This window comes from Nothoprocta perdicaria, unplaced genomic scaffold, assembly GCF_003342845.1.
Source record: "Nothoprocta perdicaria isolate Ctin4 unplaced genomic scaffold, notPer1 scaffold_9, whole genome shotgun sequence".
Classification (NCBI taxonomy): Eukaryota; Metazoa; Chordata; class Aves; order Tinamiformes; family Tinamidae; genus Nothoprocta; species Nothoprocta perdicaria.
In genome coordinates, this window is record NW_020456198.1 from 2,289,503 (window position 1) to 2,312,364 (window position 22,862).

The 22,862-nt window shown below is 41.9% G+C and overlaps 1 protein-coding gene across 1 annotated transcript in view; it reads left to right on the forward strand.

Annotated features, from left to right (window-relative positions):
- Nucleotides 1-5,591: 5,591 nt before the first annotated feature.
- The window catches only part of FAM19A4 (family with sequence similarity 19 member A4, C-C motif chemokine like), a 46,566-nt gene continuing 29,295 nt past the window's right edge, over nt 5,592-22,862 (forward strand). Inside the window, exons 1-3 of the mRNA XM_026052661.1 lie at nt 5,592-5,630; nt 7,345-7,481; nt 10,606-10,721. Coding sequence (XP_025908446.1) covers nt 7,402-7,481; nt 10,606-10,721 — 196 coding nt within the window. The 5' untranslated portion in view covers nt 5,592-5,630; nt 7,345-7,401. The remainder of the gene's footprint in view (nt 5,631-7,344; nt 7,482-10,605; nt 10,722-22,862) is intronic.

The window sequence follows — 22,862 nt, forward strand, 5'->3', positions numbered from 1 at the left end:
TCCACTAACCTCTGACAGCTGTGCACTTGATGAATGTYTGTGGTGAAGGTACTGAATATGATACTGTGAACTTTAGTCATTTACCTTGCATTTATGTTCTAGTGCTTTTAGTGCACTCCCTTTCTCCAAAGAATAAGCGGAATGTAGTCTTGGTTAAGACCATAAGCAATCATGTAATCCAAACCCATGCATGGAAAAGGGAACAAATATGCTTTGACCATCCCTTATAAATGCTCTTCAATCCCTTTGAAAAACCTCCAGCAAAGCATGAGCTCTTTGAGCAGCTTGTCCTGCTGGTGTTCCACACTTGGATAAAGAAAATGTCTCTTTAGTTGCAGACCAGGTTATCTTTGCAGAAGACTAAACTTTATTTCTTTGTATGCTATTTATAGCAGCAGCAGCAGCAGCAGCAGCAGCAGCAGAAAACAAATGGTCACATCCTTCTTCAGAGCAGTCTTCTAGGAGGCAGTTAGCACAGTTCCGGTACATTTTCATTTTTCTCAACTAAACAAAAACAAAACTACTTCTACCTTTTTTTTCCTGATCATGCTTTTTACATCTAATTTTCATGTTATCTCATTGGGATTGCCTCTTGTCCTTAATTGGAGTGTCTTACTATAGTCAGTGATCACCTGCTGCTTAAATATAAAGGATATTTTCAGATAGGCTAAGGTAAGGGGAAACACTGGCTTTTCTGCTCATCAGACCAGAGGCAAAGGCAGGTCTGGGACCTCTTTGTGTATCACTTGGAGGTAAAAACTGACGTGAGGGCCTTTTATCTCCTTACTTCTTCCCCCAGGCTATCTGTATAAAAACATATACCAGCTCACTTGGGTCCCTGGAGATTGGAAGAAAGCAGAGTGATTTTTCTACACAGCTACGGGTCAGCTATCTTTTAATTTTAGTGTTCTCCACCAACCCAGGATATAGAAAAGTCTTATTGCTTGAGAAAATCAACACAACCTACAGCCAGTTTGCTTTGCTACCTGTTTTGCTAACTGCTTTGCTACCTATTAGGCAAAACTTACAGCAAGGGAAAAGTCTATTTGCCTTGTAGGATGCATTCTGCCAAGGTGAGATGGATTTCCTTCAAAGACATATCTATCTACATTTTTTTGTGCTGCCTGCTTTACATGTGTTCTGCTGTGCTTAGGAAAGGTCAGTTGGGAGTGGAGCAGGGCTCTGCCTCCGCTTTGAACAGCACCGAAGCAATTCCTGTGCTTCCTTGAACAGTGTCTGCCTGCCTCTTAAGTAGGCCATGCACCAGGGGGTGGGGAAGGGTTTGAGCAGTTTCACGGGCTGTAGTGAGGGACTGAAGGGACCTGGGTATTCACAATGAAAAATTCTCTCTGATAAATGTAGTTGAAAGAGCTGAAACCTGGGGCTGTAATGAGGAGAAACCCTGTGTTTGCTGCCCAAGTTGAGAAGTCTGGTTGTGCAACTGTAAAAATGAGACCTTGATAGCAATACTTACCTCTCCAGGAATGTATTTTGGCAGGAAGGTTCTTTGTAGGATGGTGATGAATAATAAATAATGCTATATGGAGAAAGAGCTCTACTCTGCCTCAGCTTTACTGCTAGAATAGCACTTTACTCTGAATAGTCCTGTTGATCTTGGTGGGTTTATTCCTGGAGGAAAGATGTTGACTCAGTTTGAGTTAAAAAAGCAAGATCTAAAAGGTTTTCCTTAAAAAAATAATTTCTAAATGAGATTCTACTTCATTGTGATTATTTCTACCATGCACAGAGATAATACTTTTGGAGTGCAAGTGATCACTTACGTTGTATGGTTGGCCCACAGRCTGGCGTGGTGCATACACCATGCTATACGGAGTGGTCAGTTCTCGCATTTTACAAGGCTGTGGATTTTATTTCCTCTAGCTCTTATCAATATTGTTTTCTTCCCTACCATCTCTCCCCAGTTGCCATTAAAGGAGATTCTGATATCTCTGAAATACCCCTGGAAAAAGGGCTGTCTGGCTGTGATAGACTGAGCAAGCACCACCAGAGGCCAAAATGTGATGTTATGAAAAGGCACTTTGAGAGGGCTTTTTTGCCACAACACTTCAAAAATTGCTAGTGTAGCTTCTTGTGAATCTGCTGGAGTCCAAGAGGTGCTGGGAACTCAGCCACTCAGTGTTAGCTGAATTTAGGCAACATGCTTGGATTTCTTAAAAGTTAGGGAGCACACTTGGTACCACCAAGCTAACTTAGCTAACTTTCTCGTGTCCAAAGAACCTTCTCACTTGGGTTTGCCTTATGCTGGGAGGCTGGTATGATCAGGTCTCCCTCAGCAATACCTGTAGGAAAGTAAATGTAGCAGGAAAGTGAATGTTAATTCTAGGCAGAAAAGATAAAGGAAYTGGACCCAACATAGCAATGTTTTGTTTTCTTGTACTGTAAGCAATGGTCTCATGTTCATAAGCATGACTTTGTGTCCTTACTCAGGTTGCATAGTGCCTTACTACCTGGTCAAAGCATTATTCAGTGTGAGAAAGATGGGCAGAACTGAGCCCTTTAAGTCCTTCACTTGCCCTTGTGTCCCACTAGCTGGGAAGACTAGTAAGCTGTATCAGGAAGAAAGATTGGGTACAAACTGGAAGGTTTGTTGTCTCTTTGGTATTAATAAGATCATCTGTGGATACTACATCATGTTCTGATGTTCACTTAGAAAAACCCGAGGTTGAGAAATTGGCAGTGATGTAGAAAAGAGCTGCATGACTAATTTAATAGCACAAAACTTTCTAGGGAGAGGCTAAAGAAGCTCCATCTAGCTTATGCATAGACAGTGTTCAGCAAGGACTTGATCACAGGCTGCAAGTACCAAATGTGGGCAGTGATAGCTGATAGCAGAGGGCACTTTCATCTGTCAGAAAAAGTCCTAATGAGATCAGATGCCTGGAAGCAGAAGCTGGACAAATTCAGATTAGAAATAAGGTGCAGTGTTTAAAGTGAGGTTAATTAACTGTTGGAATAACTTAGCTGCGGTGAATTTTCTGCCACTTGAAGTCTTAGGATCTTGCAAAAGTTATCTGTGACTTGCATAGAAGCTGTGGCTGAATGCAAGATTGCTGGGGGAGGTTTGAGGGCCTGAAATGAGAGTCCAAATTGCAGCAGTTCATTTCTGGTCCATTTCYGCTACGACTTGCAGCAGTCCCTGAGGAGGGAGGGACCAGTTTGTCAGTCGGCATGGGGAGCCCAGCACCTCAATGTCTCCTCTTGCAGTTATTCACAGCCTGGCTCCCCGGGTGAGGACCCTGGAGATTGAAGCAGAGGCATCCTACAAGCCACAGAAGGACCAACATAGCGTGATATCCTGCGAAATGCTGGGTCCGGCTCTCTTCCACCTTCCGAGCACGCGCTAACCATTAATTTGTCCAAAACTTGAATGATGATGGGTGTTGGTAAGATAAAGTGTATGTGTGTGGGTGGATGTGGGTGCTGGTGCGTGTGGTGGCTCGGAGAGCAGAGGCCAGGCCGGGAGGGTGACTGGAGGCGGCTCTGACAGCAACATGTTAATATGATTAATGACAAAACTTAATTTGCACCGACAGTTCCTTCCCACACAAAAACAGCAGGCAGCGCAGCAGGCCGCAAGGGCAGGGGACTTCTCTGGAGGTTTGGAGGGCTCTGGAAGGGAACAGTGAGTGGAGAGGGGCTGGACGGAGTGGGCTGGGGTGGGTTTAGATGGTGCAATCGGTCCGTTTTGGGATTCAACGAGATTTCATGAGGAAAGGCACAAGTAGGAGGCGTTTAATAGCGCCCTGCTCCGTTAAGGGTCCACATGGATCACGAGCCACATCAGGCAGGGTGGCTCCGTGGTGGTGGGGCGGCCAGGGCAGCGGCAGGAGCCGTTGGTCAGGCGACCGTTGGGCGGGCGGGAGCCGTTGGGCGGGAGCCGTTGGGCAGGAGCCGTTGGGCGGGCGCGAGCGCGGCCGTTGGGCGCGCGAGGAGGCGGCGGCAGCGGCGCGGCGCGCCCGCGAGGGGGCAGCAGCGCCGCAGAGACGGCGGCCGCCGCCGCCCGTGTCCGCGGCCCCACGGGCACCCGCGGAGACGAACGTCCCTCCGGACCGTACAGCCCTTCCCCCAAAGCGGCTGCGGGGGCATCAGACCGGGCGCCTCGTGGGGTGACTGCCCGTCCACCCACCCACGCTCAGGCGTGGAACCATTTCTGTGGCATCTTTGCGGTTGTTCCTGTGGCCATCGGGCAYAATATCCCGTATGTCACCGGTGCTTCCCCTTGCAACACACTGGCTCWGTGTCCATGTATCCCCATGCCGTCTCTGTATCCATGTATCCCACTTAAAACCTTGCAAGCAAGYGTTTGCTTTTGCTTTCAATTCCCACTTTAATGACTTGAAGCCAAACTCACATAATGATGCTTTTTCACCATGTTTATGTATGGCGATATATCAGATTTCTTTTTCTCTGATACCAAGCTTCGGATGTTGCTCTGCTTTTCCTCTCAGTTCRCTAGGACACGATAATTTTACTAGGGCTGGTACTCGGTTAAACTGTAAGTGTACTTACTGCCTTGGTGCCAACTGCTTTTGCAGAGGAAGAGTCTTTTAAGGGATGCACTATCTTTATTTTAAATGAGGAATTGCCAAGAACTGAGAAATTAGGTCTTTTAAATATTTAATAGACAGAGATTTCTTTTTTAATTATTTAATAGCTTGTTACAAAGGATGGCATAAAGAGCTTTGGTAATCTTTTATTGAAAGCATCTGTAAAAAAAAAAAAAGTATTCTACAACATATAAATATCAGTAGGAGAAATATCAATTTAAAATGTTATCATGTTCTGGCTAAAGTAATTATACTGTGCCAATACAGCTTCTAAATAACTCAAGACCTTTGCAATATCTGCTCTAGAAACACTTGTCTGGCTGAGGAAAATGCTACTTATTTTATTCGGGTCCAGAGGCTCAGAGAGAGGCAGTGCTGGGATGAGAACGTGGCAGACTTCAGCCATTTCCTTTCGATGGCAGAACCCTGAAGAGGGAGACCTGGAGTCCTCAAGTGGAATCCGGAACAACTCACATGCAGAGCAGAAAGCTGGTGTATAAATGCTGAGAACAGGGGCCTTCCCTTTTTTCCCTGCTTTTTTTTTTCTCCTGCTTTTCCCCCCATCCTTTGTTTTGCATAGCTCTGCTACAGATAGAGATGAGGATTTAGTTGCCTTGTGGCTAGGAGCAGTTATATAAAAAGACCTCTTTTCTTTACAGGGTTACTCTCCATGGATAAACATCTGCTCAAATTCCGTTCCTCCAAATTAACCCCATTCCACTGAAGCCACGGAGCTCGCCCACCAAGTTCCAGTCGTTTGCAGGCCTCCAGGTACCTCTTTGGAGCCAACTCGGGTGTTTTATTTTCTCTGAAGCAGCCCCGGTGCTCCTGGGGGGCCAATGGGAGGGTAGTTGTCTCCTCGCAGCCCCTGCTGCCCCAGCAGAGCCCTTGGCACAGGAGGTCACCAGCAACTTGCTTGTTTGTGCAATGCGCTAATAAGCGACTCCACTTCCAAAGCCACCTGCACCCTGGGACCAGCGTTAAGATCAGCAATCACAAAACCAGGCCAAAACATGGTTTTGTCATCGGAAGCCTGGAATTCCATTTAATGATATCAACCAGGTGAGTGTTTCTTTTCTCTTCTGCCCTTTATTTCAAATGAAACTGCTGAATCTCAGCCTCTTAGCTGCCTGTAGCAATTGCTTTCCACTCCTCAAACAACCCTATCCTCTTAAGAAAGCATGGCCAGTGGGCAGGAGAAAGCCCTGAGCTGAGCTGTGCTGGTGGCTGTGTTAGCTGGCTGCCTCTCCGCATCCATCTAATTACACTGAGTTGCAATAATCCATACTTCCTTATCTGCAACCTGTGCCTTGCCTGTGTTTACASAACAGGTTGCGCTAAAATTAGCATTTACATGTGGATAAATTTACTCACTTTTTCCTCCCTAATAAGAATTATGGAATGGATAAGCCATAAAACCCAAGTTAGTGTGTTGCAATATTGATTTCTACAAGAGYGCTGTAGAAATATATTTATCTACCTGCACTGTTGTGAAATGGGTAAAAATGTACCACGTAATCACCTCAGTCATTCAGTACTGTATTGAAAAGCCTGTTTGCTTGCTTKTTTTCTCAATAAAACTTCTGAGGCCCACTTTATTTCATGTGTATTTGTGGAAGAAAGGATGGTAATGCTCTGTCTTAAGGCAGCTTTTTGTCAACATTTTGTTTCGACCAAAGCTACTGAGTTGTGGCTGGCTAAATATGAGACTTTCCACGCTGGAAAGTGAAGGCAGGATAAAACGTGACTAATTGTATATTGGTGGCCTGGTATTTCTTTAATTCTACCAATTCTCTAATCTCTTATGGTGTTATGTTTCTTATGGCTCTTATGTTGAGCCAGATGGGTTCCTATACTAAACTTTTGAAAAGTATCTGCTTCCGTGCTCTAATGACCCCAGAGATACTTTGGCCTCCAATGTGACAGTGTAAGTTTGTATTTCTTAAAAGCAAATTTCTAGTTGATCAAAGACAGAGTGAAGTAMGAGAAATGATGGGAGAAAAGAGGGAAAACCTGTTGTGATCACTCTGTAAGTGAAGACTGTGTTGTTATTTCTCTGACAAATCGCACTATCGTGTTTTCTATAGCAGAAGGTCAAGATGAGCCCAGGGGTTGGAGTGGAAACAAATATAGACCAAAAAAAAAGGGATAGAGACTCAAAGGTCTGTGTAATGGAGTGATGAGCTCATTATTCTGTGGAACTTGACAGTACTGCAGCAAAAGTATCTCCATAGAGCGTCTTCTTGAAAGCGCAGCTTCGGGTGGAGGCAGGTTTGTGTGAGATGTGGTGCCTGGGAGCAAGGAGAGCCAAAGGTGACAGGGAGCGCTATGAAAGATTGCAGCACAGACACAGTGACTCAGCCCCTCTTCTCCTGGGTCCTCTACAAGGACTCCGAGGACCTTTGTCAAGCACTTAGGAAGGCTGTCCAAAGTATTCCCTCTGATTTAAATCACCTGTGGTTCACCCTGGTTTCAGGTAAGAATCGGGAGTCTGTTTGACTGAGGTGATGTCTTTTCCAGATCCACAGCTGCTTCRCCCTGTCAAGAAGGCATGCATTTTATTTGTAGTTTGCAGTCCAGCATACTCTGCTAGCAGTTAATCTAGGGATGCTTCAGCGCTGCYTTATGAAACAGGTGAAAGGAGCAATGTGACTGCTGCCTTTTGCCTTGGATTGCCCTGTAGATGGCACTGTGAAACAATGATTTTGGTAACCAACCTCTATTTCACARCATCGTTCCGGACTTTAATTGCAGTGTAATGTGGCTTTCTTTGTAGGTCCCCAAAGTGAAGGAAGAAATTCTGAAATGCAGAAAGGCTTATTTGCAGTCGCAAATGGGAATCTGGAATAACTATGAAAAACACACTGAAATAATTGTGTTTGACTGGAACAAAATTCTTGCAAAGTCCCCAAGGTAAGAGCACTTTTTATCTTTCGAATGACACTGAAGATGTTGCTGTTCTGGTTAGCAACAATATCCACTTGAATCCAACAGAGAACGAAGCCTTGACGTTTCAGAGCGTGGCAGCCCCCTGGCACTGAAATGCCTAGGTGCCCCTCACTGCATTTGTCTGCCAAGCTTTTTTTATTTTCTTTCTTTCTTTCTTTCTTTCTTTCTTTCTTTCTTTCTTTCTTTCTTTCTTTCTTTCTTTCTTTCTTTCTTTCTTTCTTTCTTTCTTTCTTTNTTTTCTTTCTTTCTTTTTTTTTTTTTTTTTTAAAGATTCCTCTCTGTTTATACTAGTGGGCTGAAGTTTGTATCCTGTCTACCTCAAGGTAGATTAAATTCTTATCTACCTGCAGCTGTATGCTGACTTTGGTAGGCAATGCTTTTAGCAGCCTTTCAGTTTGGATATAACTGTGCTCATATTTTGTGGTGATATGGGTATTTCTGGCCTAGAATGTACTACAGACTGTGGAGTGTCTGTAAAACTGGTGTAACTGAGAGTGCAGGAAGGATTCTGTGTGAGTTTGTYAGTAAATAATAACTGGGCTGTGCACATACTGGGCTGTGATGAAGGGGCCTGTCTCTCATACACTTTTGAGCATACTTAGAACTGAAGCCCAAATACATCTCTCTGTTTAAAGCACAAAGTGTTATATATACAAATAGAAAAAGCAAAATATGATACCCTTTGTAAGCTTTCTAAGCTTTTCCGTTTTCTACCTAAAATCAGGGCTGTGACTTCAGAGTGTCAAACTTTCAAAGTCTTGGAATAGCTTTTGAAATGAGGTTAATATACAGTCATTTCCACAAGAGCAGCCTTGCTCGCTCCCTGGGAATGGTGGAAACACCTGGCTTTGCTTACATGCTGAAATAAGAACTATTGAGCACATGTGGTGCACAATTTGAAAGTATATATTTCTTCCATCAACTTGACTSTGAAAGGGGTGCTCAAAACATCTGAAAATCTGATCTCTGGTATTTAGTTCCAAGGGTCAAATAGTGCTTTCAGTCATACCCCCTGAAAACCAAAGAAAGATCCCCATCCTCCATGTGTTCAGAGTGGCACTGAATGACTCTGTGATAACCATCTTGGAGGCTGTGTTTGCATTCAGAGCAACAGAAGAACAGTATTACAAGGCTGATTTCAAAGCCAASTGGGCAGCTTCCTTGGGCTAATATTAGCTCCACAGCAATGATGCCATTTATGCTCATTTCACAGTGACATGATCCCATTAGCTGCACTAGCATTTCATGGTTCAGCTGGGTGTGAGAGGTGAATTAGGCYGGTGCTTATAAGGTGAAGTGTAGCTGCTCTGAATTAACCTGGGAACTCCACATATGAGGTTATTTGTAGGGTAAGGATGAGTGAAGTCTCTATCATCTGGGCTTGCTACCTGTTTGAGGAAAGCTCCTATATACTGCTGCGAAAGAGCCTCAACGTATTTATTCCAGTACTGAGTCTTCTGTGTTCGCTGTTACAATCTGTTTGACTTGAAACAAAGAACCTTGTTAAAGCATGGAGAAAGGTTCCTTTTCTTTCTAAATCAGCCCTTAAAATGTAGCTATRTATATATGTATATATTTCTTAAATCAATAGCATGGTGAGTTATTCTTAGCAGTATTTGTGAAACTTTAAAAAAATTACAGGCTTGAATAAATTCTACAAAGACAACTGAAGATGTTGCTTTTTTCATTAATATTTGGGCTTTAGCAGCATTCCTGTTACTACTCAGAGAGGACAAAAAGGTCCTGTGAAGTGGGAAACTGAAAATTAAGCGAATGCTTTTACATGAGAAAACATGAGATATGTTTTGATTTATTTTTAAATAGTTATAAAATTTAAAACAGTGTGGAAATGCTTCCCAGGCTTTGACAGTAGTCTATGGTATGAGGGATTTTCTTTTTTTTTTTTTTTTTTTTTTTGTTCTAACTGTCAGACTGTTCGGCTGCTTGAATGATCTGATTAGCTGAACAGTCTCAGGTATTTTACAGATATACAAATAAACAAATTCTTTAGAAAATGCATGGAGGAATCAAAACTGAAGTCTCCAGGGACAGGAAGTTCTCAAAGGACTTTTTGGTGCGAATGAGCATGTTCACGATTGGCTTTTCCAAATCCCAGCATGCTGATTAACTGCAGACTGAAGTCACTGCTACGAAAGTAGTATTTAGTTCAATTTATGCAAATCTATAAATTGCCTTTAATAAATTTGATGTATTCCTACTTACAGCATTTGTTGAAAGTCTAGCACATTACATCTAAGAGTTCAAGTGCATAATGCCCACTTATGTATTGCACAAATAATAAATCATCATAACCGAGTTTAAAGAAATGATCGGATTACCTTTCCATATGATGAATGGCACAACATAAGCTATTGAGGGATTTAATTGTAGATACGTGCAGGAAAATTACCGAGGATTTGTGGTCGTAATTCTAACACTAACATGAATAAGACTAACAACATCTGTCTTCCAGAGAACAACTCTTTTCTGGAATGCAGCTTTCTTGCACCCTGGCAGACTAGCAAGTCCCTGCGTGGCTGACTGAGGCCAGGGTTTCAGGAGTGTTTAACCCTGAGCAAACCATTGATCTCCAGGAAAGCCAGCAGATGCCATGTGCCAGGAGGTCTAGTCATGTCATGTACACGTCTAAATGGTGGCTGGTAGCTTTAGCAAATCAGTCCTGAGATGGAGTAAGTGACAAGGACACTTTTGTGTGATGTGTGTATAAATCTGAGATAGGGGCAGGTTAAAAATAGGAGYGCAGCATATAAATATGTATGCTGGAATTTGAGTGTGGGTGTCTATAGCTTCTAAAAAATACCCACTGCAAATTCCTAGAAAGGCCTTGCACTCCTATGATGCTTTTATGAATATGTATGTGGGGGTAGTATGATGTGTGATAACCATTGCATTGCTTGCAATTATAAAACATGTTTARCAAGGAATTTATCCCACCAAACTGTGAATCCACTTTTGTCAATTCTGCCTTGTAATAAGCCATCTTACTCTTCAGCATTTTCCTTCCCAGCGTCATTTTTATGTTATTCCCTATTGTTCTTCACTCAAATGCTTCCTTTTCTGCCTCCAGGATGCGATTCTGTGCCAAATCAATGCTGCTGTCTGACTGGCTCTTTCTGGTCTATGTGTTAATGGTCTGCTGTAAATTGTTGTCCGCCTCTAGCCACCAGCCCCGAGGGCACACAGGTAGGAGCTTTTAAACTCATTATGTGCTACTGAGACCAATTAATACCCCTTGCAGAATGCTAGAGCTCACTTTTTAGCAATGGATAATTGATGAGGCTGTTGACAGCATGTTATAATCAGAACAATGGGTTAAAGATGCAACAACAATAACAAAAAAAGAGATATTGTAAAATTTTATGGGATTTTCTGGTAATTTTATGTTGTGAAGCTTGCCAGGCAATTTTTGGAGTGTCTTCGTGACTGTTAGGGCTTTGGGATTTTTTTGTGTTCTTTCAGTTTATCCTTTTTTCATGTTACTCTGAAATGTATCTTTCTCTCCTCCCTTTTAATCCAGTGGCTATTGAGAGACTTTAGAATTCTATCATTGACTTTGGTGGGCAATAGATCAAAATCCTAAGACTATATGTGACAATTCTTTCACTATGTAACACAAATATGGAACTGTCTTTTATTCCACCTTGCACTATTCCCCTTTTTTTCCCAGGCAAAATACTGGGGTGAACAGAAACATACTGAATTTAGGCATATTTCACTGTTCTAGCASGGTGTAGGTACTGGCTGTAGTGTAGCGCTATCTTATTATAAACAGTAGAAATAGACCCAAGCAAGCAGGCTGGCTTCATGAAGGTCTGTGGACCTGGATGTGGTCTGTGAAAGACTGGATCTGTGCTAGGACAATACAGAGGTCTAGCACAAGTCCATAAAGAAATATAGTTGTCCTAGTGCTAGTGCGAAGATACTGGTTCAGGTCCTAAAATAGCATAGCTGAGTTAGCCCTATGTCATCTTTGATTGCAAAAGCAGAGAGTTATGTTGATGTTAGCACATTCCGGCTTTGCTTTTAGGGACCGGATCAAAAGCCTGGGTGCACAACCATCGTGAGATGTCTGTACTACTCAGTACTGTAGTTAGCTTCATGCTGGCTTGAGGATTTCCTCAAGTACTGCTCTTTGTGATGTAGTCTCATTCTTAAATGAGGTTTATTGCCTTTATTCTATTTAAAATACTTATCTGCRTGCCAGATTCTCATGGATCCAAGTCCAGTGTTCGCATCCAGTTTGACTCAGTGCTGGAAGGTTTGGATGCATTTATTAGAAGCTCCATCCTCCAAATGAGCTGATCTTTCCTGGCTSCTTGTGGTGCCTGTCTGGGAAGGAACTGGAGAATCCTCATGTGCTTACTAAAATCTCTCCAGTCCTGTCAAGCAAGACTGGATGTGGCCTGTGTACAGCTGCTTTATCTGTTCTGCATGCTCACAACATAATACACCTGAAAGCTACACAGAACAAGCTGGGAATAAATGTTATAGTGTTAATAACAAAGTGCCAAAGGCTTGATGATGCCTCTTTCACTCCCTGGTAGATGCATTTTTTGTGCAGTAAAATGCATTTGCAATAAAATGCAGTGACAGGTTCTGGAGTGTAACAACTGACACGTTTCAGCTAAAGCCCATCAAAAGGTTCCTGTCAATACAGGGTTACAGGTTGATCCCTGTTGCCATTTTGCAGGTTGGCTGTTACACAAACTGCTTCAGTCACTTCACTGGGGAAGGAGGGAATCTACACATTGTGACTAGTTACTATCACTAGATCACTGAAGATGCTGCTTACGCAGATTTTTTCAGCAAGCTCCCTATAGATCTGTATTGGCAGGACAGCTCAGAATAGTCTTCCAACTTTGGTGCTCTGAATTACCATTTTGGAAGATGTGGTCTTTTGGGATTGACAATGGTTGGGAGAAACACAAGCACTGAACTTACCACAGGTATTAAAAAATCCCTGTGTTTTAGGCTCTGAGAGATCCTAACTGATACCTGATAAAACTRTCGATTCCATACTGTGCAGAATGATGTAACATTTTATGCAGGAAACTATTCATTTCTTCCTCTCTGCTATAACTTACAATCTATAAATAATGAAGCATTGAGCAGACATTTCCTCAGCTCACCTTATGTAAACCATTAATTGGTATAGCCAACAGAGCAGCTTCTGTCATGAACTACCCTTTAAAAGCCTTGGCTTTAAGGCTGCTGTGTTTCTGTGTCTCTTCCTTTTTTTTTTTTTTTTATTTTTTTTTGTGATGATGTTCACCCAAAATGATTCCAGCCTCTTTCTGCTTGCCAAAGGGTCCAGATTTTTGAGTGTCTATTATCCTTAATGTGCCCTGAATCCATACATTTAAGAAGTGTCTGTAGCTTAAAGTAGGGCCATTTTTTTTTCTCTGAATCTCATTGCTGAGTTCCTGTTTTCTCTACTCTTTGTGATTTCAAATGAAGAATTCAGTGGTAGCTCTAATGGCCTGCTTGCTTCCTGAAGCTGCAGAATAATGTGGAGCATAGGAGTAAATCACTGTGTTTGAGTGCACTGGGACTGCTTGGTCTTATTGCCACGTAGAAGAATGAGTAAATGAGTAGTAGCTTCTTTTCGCAGAGGTTATTCCTTGTTGCACTGAAGATGATTTAATTTACAGGGAAAATGGGAAAAGTCATGTTCAAAATGGCAGTGGCAAATCAAATATGCATGGAAAGTAGAAACTGGGAATTGAGTTCAAGAAGGAATTATGTCCAGCCTGAGCTGTTCAAGATTCCATCTCTTTGCTTGCTGAAATGCAGCAGAAAACCTGCAGTTTGCTGTCCGGCATCTTAGATGCCGTCTCCAGCAACCAGGTTGCTGTACTGAATGGTTTGCAGAGGAGCAGTGATTTCCTGCTTGAGATCATTTTCTGGGCTTCCACCAGTGTTCTGCTTCGTGTTCTTTTGTTTGATGCATGAATGGGATGAGACAGCTCTATGGAAAGGCTCAGCCTGTGTAGGAGAAATCTGAATGAATAATGCAGCAATGTGCTTGACACAGAAAACAGAGACCTTGCTGCTGCTCCCATTCTGCCCTGGCTGTGGCTTAGGGAAAGAAGTGTTTTTTAAGAATGTGTCTGTCTCCTCTTTTTGTCCCTCTGACATTATTCTCTAAAGGGACACTAGTTTAGCCTAGCAATGGGATAGACAGTCATTTGTTTGTCACAGAAACCTATCTGTCATTTAGCAGTAGCAAGTACTGTGCATGCTTGGGCCTGAGGCAAAGAACTACCACAGACGGACTGTGAATTAGACCAGGTGAAGGCGACAGTACAAGGCCTATGTGTCACACCAGATGTTTATCAAGTCTAGAGAAAGTCAATACTCTGGGGGAGTAGAAGGCTCTTCCCCCCAAAAGGAAACAAAAAACCAAATATAAAACCAACAACATATGTACAATACTGGCAAAGCACACACTGCATTGCCCTCTAGCAGTTAGTGAGGGAAGTGATAGTGAAAATCTTGATGAGTTGACAGTGGGCTCTGTTATCAGTAAAGCAGTCATCAAGTGGAGAAGTGGACAGCACAGTTCATCTGAAGGACAAAGAAGGGCTTCAGTGACGCTCTCAGACAGGACTAGGCAGCTGAGTGTGGGAGCATGAATGAGATTGGGAGCCTTCTGGCAGAAAGTTGCTCCTTTGAGCACAAAATAGCAATTCATGTCCCGAGGCAAGACCTGCAGCACCCTCAGGTTCTGTTTTGCTACTCTGAATGTGAAATGTCACTGTCGACTGGAATTCAGACCAGACGGATCAGCAAAGGCAGGTGATACCTCATGCTCTGTCTTTGGTGTCCAGTGGTCTGGCAGCAGATGGGCTTGTTTCCATCAGCTGCAGGTTTTCCCAGCTCTAAGGACTGTTCCCAAGTGAGAGGAGGTATTCCCGTACTCTGAGCCAGTGCTTCATCTATTTAAGTGAAGGCTGTGTATTTGAAAATGCAGCTTTGTRTTAGAAATAATGCTGCTTTCAGGTAAAAGGGCAAAAAAAAAAAGAAAAAACCCAAACTGAGGCTTATGGTTCTCCTCTTATTTTCCTGCTGGAGTTACTCTCGCAAGCAGTGTGCTCAGGGTGCCTCRGGCACAGGTCCCAGTTCCACCAGAGGGCCCTGCAAGGCCGTGGAAGAGGCTCCGGGTGCTCAGCTGCACACCGGCACCACGCTCCTTGTCTAATGATTTAAGTCGTAACTGTGCATTTTACTAATTAGAATTATGAGTCTTTTGTATTTCCAAGGGTCAGACGTGGTTAGAGCACAATATGCCTCAGTCCTTTGTTCCACTTAACTCCTTTTATGTCTTAATGTTTTATTCAGTGTGTTATTTATGTGTTTTATTATCCAGCTTCTAAGTATAGGGTAGCTACAATATACAGCCTTGGCTGTAATCTCTAAGTAACAAGATAGAGAAAGCAATTCTATTGAACAATAGGATCCTTTCTATACAAAATGGAGCAGAGATCTCTGCATGAAATTTGCTGGTATATTTATTCTTGAAAATGAAAAAAAAAAAAAAAAGGAAAAATACCTGTTCTTATTTTCTGTTAGTTTTATTCTTTTTTAAATTGCAGTGTGAACTTGTTATATATAGGATAGATTTTGACAAAGATTTCAGTTTGGATGCATAGGTATATTACCGGTAGGGAGCAATTTTGTGTTAATTTAGTCTTTTATAAGGTAAAACATAGCCTCTGGTATAGTTTTCCATGATTGTGCACTTTAGCTGCATGGAATGTGATTGTATATAAAAAGATTTGTGTATTCCAGGGAGTTGGGGGAAAAAATTACAGTTCAACTGATTAATGTGTAGGTTTTGTGCATCATATTTCATGATGTTCCAGAGGATAAAAAAAAAAAAAAAAGAACAAAAAGTTCTGTAACAAAAAGAAGGGAGGTTTTTGAAAGATGGAATCTCATTTAACACACACTGGTCAAGTCCAGTATATCAATCTATATAGCATGAGGCTGAAATCAAGCTCTTTCCTGCAATATCAAGGTGACCTTATTCTAAACCATAGGGGAAAGCTTGTGAAAATACTGTCTTTATTTTATTCATTTTACATTGACAGCATCATTTTTTATACAGCTGCAGTCTGCAATAAATGGTAATCTTTGCATTCCATTGGCCAAAATTCTAACCAAGAAAGCTTTCTTTGCTCTTTGTCATGTTTATCTGCTTCTCCTAAACTTTGAATTTGTAAATATCTCTGTGTATTGCGAATGCATAGGCCTGTGCTAATGCAGGAGAGAAAAAAGTAGTTGGGTAAGTGAAAATCCACAARTAGAATGGAAAGCATCTTATCCACAGAGTTCATTTAAGTGAAGTGATGCTGTGAAAGGTGGAACATGGTCTGCTGAGGAGCTCTGCTCTGGGTTTGTGCAGAGGTCACCATGCCAAGCGCTTGTAAAGATGGGTACTTCRGTGATGAAAGGAATAAGYTGGAATGTAGAAGACCTTCACTGGATCCCAGGTTTCTAGAATGATTAAAAGAATTGCCTATGTTGAAATCCTGTCCCCAYTGGAGGGGGGCAGTTTGTGATCCTTCTGTGATTTAGTTTCCAGCCTGCTATTGTTTTGTCATAGGGTTTTGTGTCCCAGCAGAAGTTAGACTTCATAGTTGTGATTTTGTTAGTGCTTGAGCCAGTCATTCTTAAAGAATTCATCCTTAAGCATTTTGCAAATCACTGCCATTTTGAGGGATGGAAATTGCCTTAGGGCTTGTTCTGTTATGGATCGACATGTCTGTACCTACTGCATGGGCTGCAGGGCCACAGCCTTAAAATTGCATTAACTGTAATAGAAGGCAGAGCCTATCCTAAATGTAAGGTCCAATTTTAATGTAATTGTAAGGCCTTGTGCTATTGGAGAGTTTCATCCCAAATGACAAGCTGCACAGTCTAAAAGGTCATGGAAAGTGACAGCAGTTTTGGTTAGTTTGGAGATTTATGCTTTGTGTTYACATCTCTCTATGCTGTCAGGTGAAGATTAACTTGGAAGAAGGTTAAATCCTGCAGGCCCTTCGTGCTGCCTCCCTTCAACCATGGTTTTGAGTGTAGTTGGGGACAAAATATTCACGCTGCAGTTAAGAGTATGAACACATTTATTGGACTTGGCCATAGCATGCTTGGTCTTACTTGTGGCTGGTCCACACCTGAAGAAGAGCTCGTCTCGGTTTTCATGCCAGTCACGGCATTTTCCAGTGCTAGAAAGCCTGCATTCAAAGCCACCATTTTGTTAATCTGAAAATCTACAGTGTTAATATGTCTAATTCTAAGGACTTTAAGGACATGTTCGGGCAAGCACTTTTTATTGGGAAACAGAAGGTGGTTGATAAATAGTGAAAAGTTGCAGATGGATTTTTTTCTAACATTTAAGTTTTTTCTTTTCTTTTTCTTTTTTTTTTTTTTTTTTTCCCTCTGGAAGAGCACCTCCAAATTGCTGCTGCTAGCCATGATGCAGCTGTCTGGTTTTCAGTGTTTGGCAGCATTCTTGCGTTCTTTGAGGAAAGTGACAACTGGTAGGGGACAATAGATTCTAAATTGGGAGATTTAAGATGTCTTGTAGGGTTCAGCAGGGTAATCTCTTCTCATCAGACTGGAAATGCTATCCATCAGCACAAGAGCAGAAGCTACATTTCCCACGTATTATCTTCCAGGGTGGCAATCTTTAACAATACCTCTTCAAATAACAAAAGGTATGAGCAGAAAATTCTAGGATCAACATTTCTATTGCCTGGTGTTTGACGCGCCTCCCTCTCTATCTCTCTTTCTCTCTCTCTCTCTCTCACCCCTCTCTCTCTCTCTCCTTTTTTTTCCCCTCTCTATTTTCCTTTTTGCTTTTCCCCTCATGGGCTTCGTCTACACACCTTGCAGTACAGTGATGGTCATTATTTTTTGGCCTTGTCAGCATTTTAAGAGATAATGGCCAGATCAAGGCGAGGCAGGTTTTCTCTGAGCTTTAGTCAAATGCGTCTTTCCAGTAATAGTTCTTCCCATTTGTGTTACACCAATGCTTCCTGAAAGTAGCATCCTAAGATAGAGTATTTTGGAATGAACAGCTTTCTCTTGCTGTTCCTTTTTGCACAGAAAAAAATGGTTGTGAACTAGTTGATTGTTACTTTCAAAGTGAAAAATCATGGTCCGTATATAACAGTGCCAGGGATAACAGGTTGTTGTCGTTGATTTTGTTTGATATTGTTTGCTTTGTCTAATTAGGAAAAGTGAATTTAATTTAAACTTATCAGGTTTCTGGAAGCTTCATTTTAGGACAGTCAATTTTTCTAATGCCTGTCCACATAAGCTGTCCRTTATGCAGAGTGCCCACTCTCATGTAAACTATGTTGATTTCCTTGCATTGAGTTGATCGTTCAGATTTTGTATTTCCAAGATTTCAGAAATGGGGAGGGAGTGACATAATGTGTTGTACTGCCAGCCCTGTGCTSCAGATATGTGTATTTTTTATTCAAATGACAGAGGAAAGACCATTGGGATGGCATTTCATCTGAAAATCCTGCCAGGTGTGTGATTTCAGCTCCTGCTCCCCCTCCTTCCCATCCCTTCTTTACAAAAAGCACGAGTTAGTGCCAACATCCTCTGAAAAGGAGCAAGATTGCTGGCCTCAGCAAAATGCAGTTTAGTACAAGAGCTACCACAGGCCCCAAACAAGGAGCCAGGATAATTAGTCTGCTACTGACAAATACGTCTGCTATGCTAATGTCAAGGAACAGCCTTTTAGCAGACTGTATCACATGGTAATTTGTGCCAAGCTAGAGAGGAATGAGAGTTTAATGTAAAAACAAGGGAGAGCGAGTCTAGCCCCACAGTGACTACGGAAAGCATTTTCCTGACCCTTCCCAAGTAACAAGGGCTGCAGATTATCTGAATTCTGCATCAGAACCAAGGTCTGAATAGTCCTCCCCTGCCCCCAAATCATTTCCATTTTTCTTCCAGCTTTGGCAGGAACCTCATCAAAAGAGCGTTTAAAAAAGCAATGGTTGCAGCGTGATCAGTTTAGGAGAGGGATAAAGGTCCTCTAGTCTCCTTTCTGTGTTGCCTCTCAGCAAAAGGGAAGAGTATTTGCCCTAACTGCTTCAGTCTAAATAAGCAGCGATGTGCTGGAGTAACCCTACCCTGGCAGCTAGTCACAGAAATCAGAGCAATACGAGGTGTTTGTCAGGGGAACATGACATGCTTTACAAATGCAGTGTGATTATTCTCATTTAACAGATGGGGGGCTGAAACACAGTGTGCATGGCGAGCATTTCCAGGTCTTGGGAACAAATTGGACTCGGTTGCAGAACAGAGCCAGAGGATATATTTAGATTGCCTTGTCTGGGACTTGGTGGCTGGGCTGCTATTTATGCAAACAGCACAGAGCGATACTTCAGTACCATCATTGCACTGTGCTGGGCAGCACAGTGAAGCTGTACACACACCAAAGCTGACAAGTGACCAGAGGCTCCTTCCCAAAAYTATTTCTAGTATTTCCTAGGCTTTAGTCCATTAGCTAAATTGGTCAAAAGGCCATGAAAAGAAATCTTTTTTGGGGGGGAAATATTATTAGCATTTTGCAGTGAATGCTAACTACTTTACTCTTGCAGTCTATTACATTTTGCTCACTGTATTTTATTACGGGGTATGACACAGGGACTCTCAGACTGAGATCTGTTAAATAATAAATAGTATTAGCAAGGTCATTTCCTGACTGAGGAAGAAAACTGAATGTTGTGAAATGATGATGGCTAGGGGACAGGCAATGAAAAGATGCACGTTTTGCAGCAGCCTCAGCAGATGGTTGCAGTGAGACAATAGATGCTGTTAATTGTCACCACTCTCATATTCACATATTCACCAAGGGCTGATTTGCTGCTGTGTGTGGCCCAGAGAAGGCAGGGAAATTCTTTTCCTTTTTCAGACGGCCAATGGAGTCATAAGTCACTCACTGGGTGACATTTGCCTCATCCCAAAGTCAGTGTGAGACCTGGGTAACACCAAGTCCCGCTTTGTGAAGCTTACATGTAAAGCAAGGTTGCTTTTGTCTCTACTGGAGATTCTACACAGCACAAGCACCAGGATGAGAAGCAGCTGATGGCTGCAAGGGTCTGATTATGTTTATATTCCTGTGTACTACTATATGAACGCACATTTTAGATCTTTATTGCATTTTGTGTTTATGCATTTCTTCAGTATCACATCTTTTCCTTTCTTCTTTGTTCTGTATCTGATTGCAAGTCAGTAAGTAGTAAACCTTTCTATTTAAAAAAAATCATTAACGGCATAGTATACTGTAAATGAAGAATGAAGGAAAGAATTAATTAAAATAAAAAAAGAAGGGGTATAAAACAAGGATAAACACTGAGCTTCAGTAAGAATATCAGTATATAAAGAACAACATTCAATTGCAAAGTGCTCTCTGGGGAATGAGAACTACTTGTTATTTTTTGCATAAATCTCATGACTTAAACTGTCCTCTTTCTGTGAAAGGAAGATAATGTCAGGCTGATTGATAGAGTGAACAGGACATGACAGTCTTCAAGGAAGAAGAAAAGCAGAAATCATTTTCAGTGGAGACAGCATCTCATGATGTTGTTGAGCACTTGATAAGCCAGTCGAAATTCAGAAATCACATTTAAATTACTGGGTGATGAAATGGCGGGAGACAAATAAGTCTGCAGTGGTGATTACGTACCCTCTTGACTGGAATCAGAGATTTATATTTCTCTTCCTCACTTAATTCTGCTGTCCTGTTCCCAAACAAGTGTCAGTTTAAAGAATATGTTCCTTGCTATGCTGCTCTTGTGTGTGTCATGTTTGTATGGGTGAGTATATTGCCAGGACACTAATGTTACAGATCCATTCCTTTAATAGATATGTGGGATTTTTTGTGTTTTGGGATAGAGTCAAATCAAGGATAACTGTTTACTGACAAAACTTAACTAACTCAGCATTGATGTTTCTGAAGTTAAGCATTGAGAGGATCCTGGGTCTGGTGTTTCACTAACAGAGAACTGCTCTAGACATGTAGGAAAGGACAGTTTTGCTAGGAGTTTCCCTACAGAAGCTGTCTTTGATGCCCAGTGTGCCAAAGTAAGTAAACAGAGTGCACCTCCAAATTGTTCTTGTGTCTCTGGGAAAATGTTACTTACAGCACCCAAAACTTGCTAGAGAGTTGAAGACTTCTATTTGTATTACTGCTTTTTAGGAAAGGATAACTTTACAAGGAGGACAACACATAAATCTTTCTACCTGCGGTGGAAATTTCAAGCGAACCAAAGAATTATTGCTGGTATAGTTGAATGCCAGTGCTGGCAAATGGTGTTGACCCATTTTTTTTTTCCCTTTGGCCCATGATTTCCCCACTTGCTCCCATATGCCAAAAGGGACACTTCATTGCATTGTTTTATGGTCGCTCCCCTATATCTGTTGTGTGTTCTGAGCTCCATGTAGTGCCGTTAGATGTTTGGTATACAGTGATAATCTTAGATTGTTGGTAATATTTCTACAGGAAATATTATGAAGATAGAAATGTTGATTAGAAAGAGGAAGAGCAAACAGTCGGTCTGACCAGCACCTAATAATTTCACAAAGCAGAGTGGTGACTGTGCAGCTGTACTGATGAGGAAAGGTCTGGGTACTTTTTGTTTGTTTTTGAAATCCCTTTCTCCTAGTTCCAAATCAATCCATTGTGCCTCCTGTTTTGCTTGATTTGCTGGAGAATTTCTTGCCTCTTGATGCCTTGTGGTAAAGTCCAATTAGTATCAGAAATTTATCTTCTTCATAAATTGCTCTGTAGACTGTACTGTGACAACTTGAGTTGACTTTAAATTGTTATCACTCCCTCTGTTTCATCATCCCCAAGTAATGATGTTGATAATGAAAATGTAAAGCTATCACCAATTCTGAGGCCCTCCGTTATCTATGAGGGGATGCAAAGTAGATAGCAGAGTATCAAACCAGCTCTCTCATTTTGCTCTGCTCATCTATATTCTGAGCTTCCAAGCACTACAAAAAATAAGAGATGAGCTTTTGAGGCCAGATTTAACAAGATAGTTAGATACCTTGCTGCAGAGTAGCAGCCAGTAGGATTTTTCAAGTGAATGCAAGCAGGAGAGTTGCTGAACTTCCATTTGTGGGAACTGAATTTTGTAGACAATGAAGACTTGAAAGTTGTGATGACAAAAGTCAGTATTCTGCATGTTATAAAGTTTTGTCCAACCATCCCTCTCAGCTCCAACATCTGGTAATAGCTGATCAGTGATGGGATCAAAACAGCAAGCCCACAGAGTGATTTTACAGGCAGCACTATGACTGAGTCAGAGCAGCAGAGTCTTTCTGCGGTAGGTATGCATCAAGGGTTTCTCATTCAGTGCCTGCCTTGTTTTACTTTCTGGAAACTTTTGTTTTGGATCATATTGCAAGCAAGATGCAGAATTCTCATCAGATTGACCATGACTCAAACTCAGCCCTTGTCAGCCATCAATCATTGAAATTTCTACCCAGACTGCCCACTGGATGGCAGCAGCAGAACACAGCCGTATGTTCCTTTCTCGTTGAAGTAACTAGTGGGACTGTCCAACCTAGGACATATTCTTCCAACTTCCATATGACTTTCTCCCTACTTAATCTTCTGTTGTTTGCCCCTCTGCATCCGGGGGAGTCGCAACATTTTCCCTTTCTCAGCATGTCTAAGAGTGCAGATTTCTGTACTTGCTTTTGACAGATCCAGAGGGACTGAGTCAGCGAGCGCATTGGTGATGCCCCTGCATGTGTGGCATGGGTCAGACTGCGGCAATGAGCAGCCCAACCCACTGAATATCAGGAATAGCTTTACCTGACCTGACACTGCTTATGAACATTTTCCTTCCATTTTTGATTAGGCTGTACCAACAGCAATTAAAATAGGCAAGTATATACTGCCGGATAACTTGGACAAATAATTTGCTTTCCCACTGTTTAAAAAATGATCTTCATCTTAGCAGGCTCTGTAATTAGATTTCACCTTGAGCAATCCCACATTCTTCATGCTGCTTGAAGCAACATCAGAATTTTGAGGCTATATAAAATGTAAACCACGTTAAGATTTGTAACAAATTTTGTGTTGCATTGTGCCTGTATAACATATATAGCATGCTTCTTAGCTAAAGGTTATGATTTGTTCTGTGTCTTTGGGTCTACGGTGTATCAGCATTTAAAAGAGGTGCAGCTGAGGCTAAGAATCCACTAGCATGAAAGTGTGAGCAGTTTACCTCCATGTTGGTGCAGTATGTTCCAGCTATTGGTGTGCACCATGCACAAGGAGAG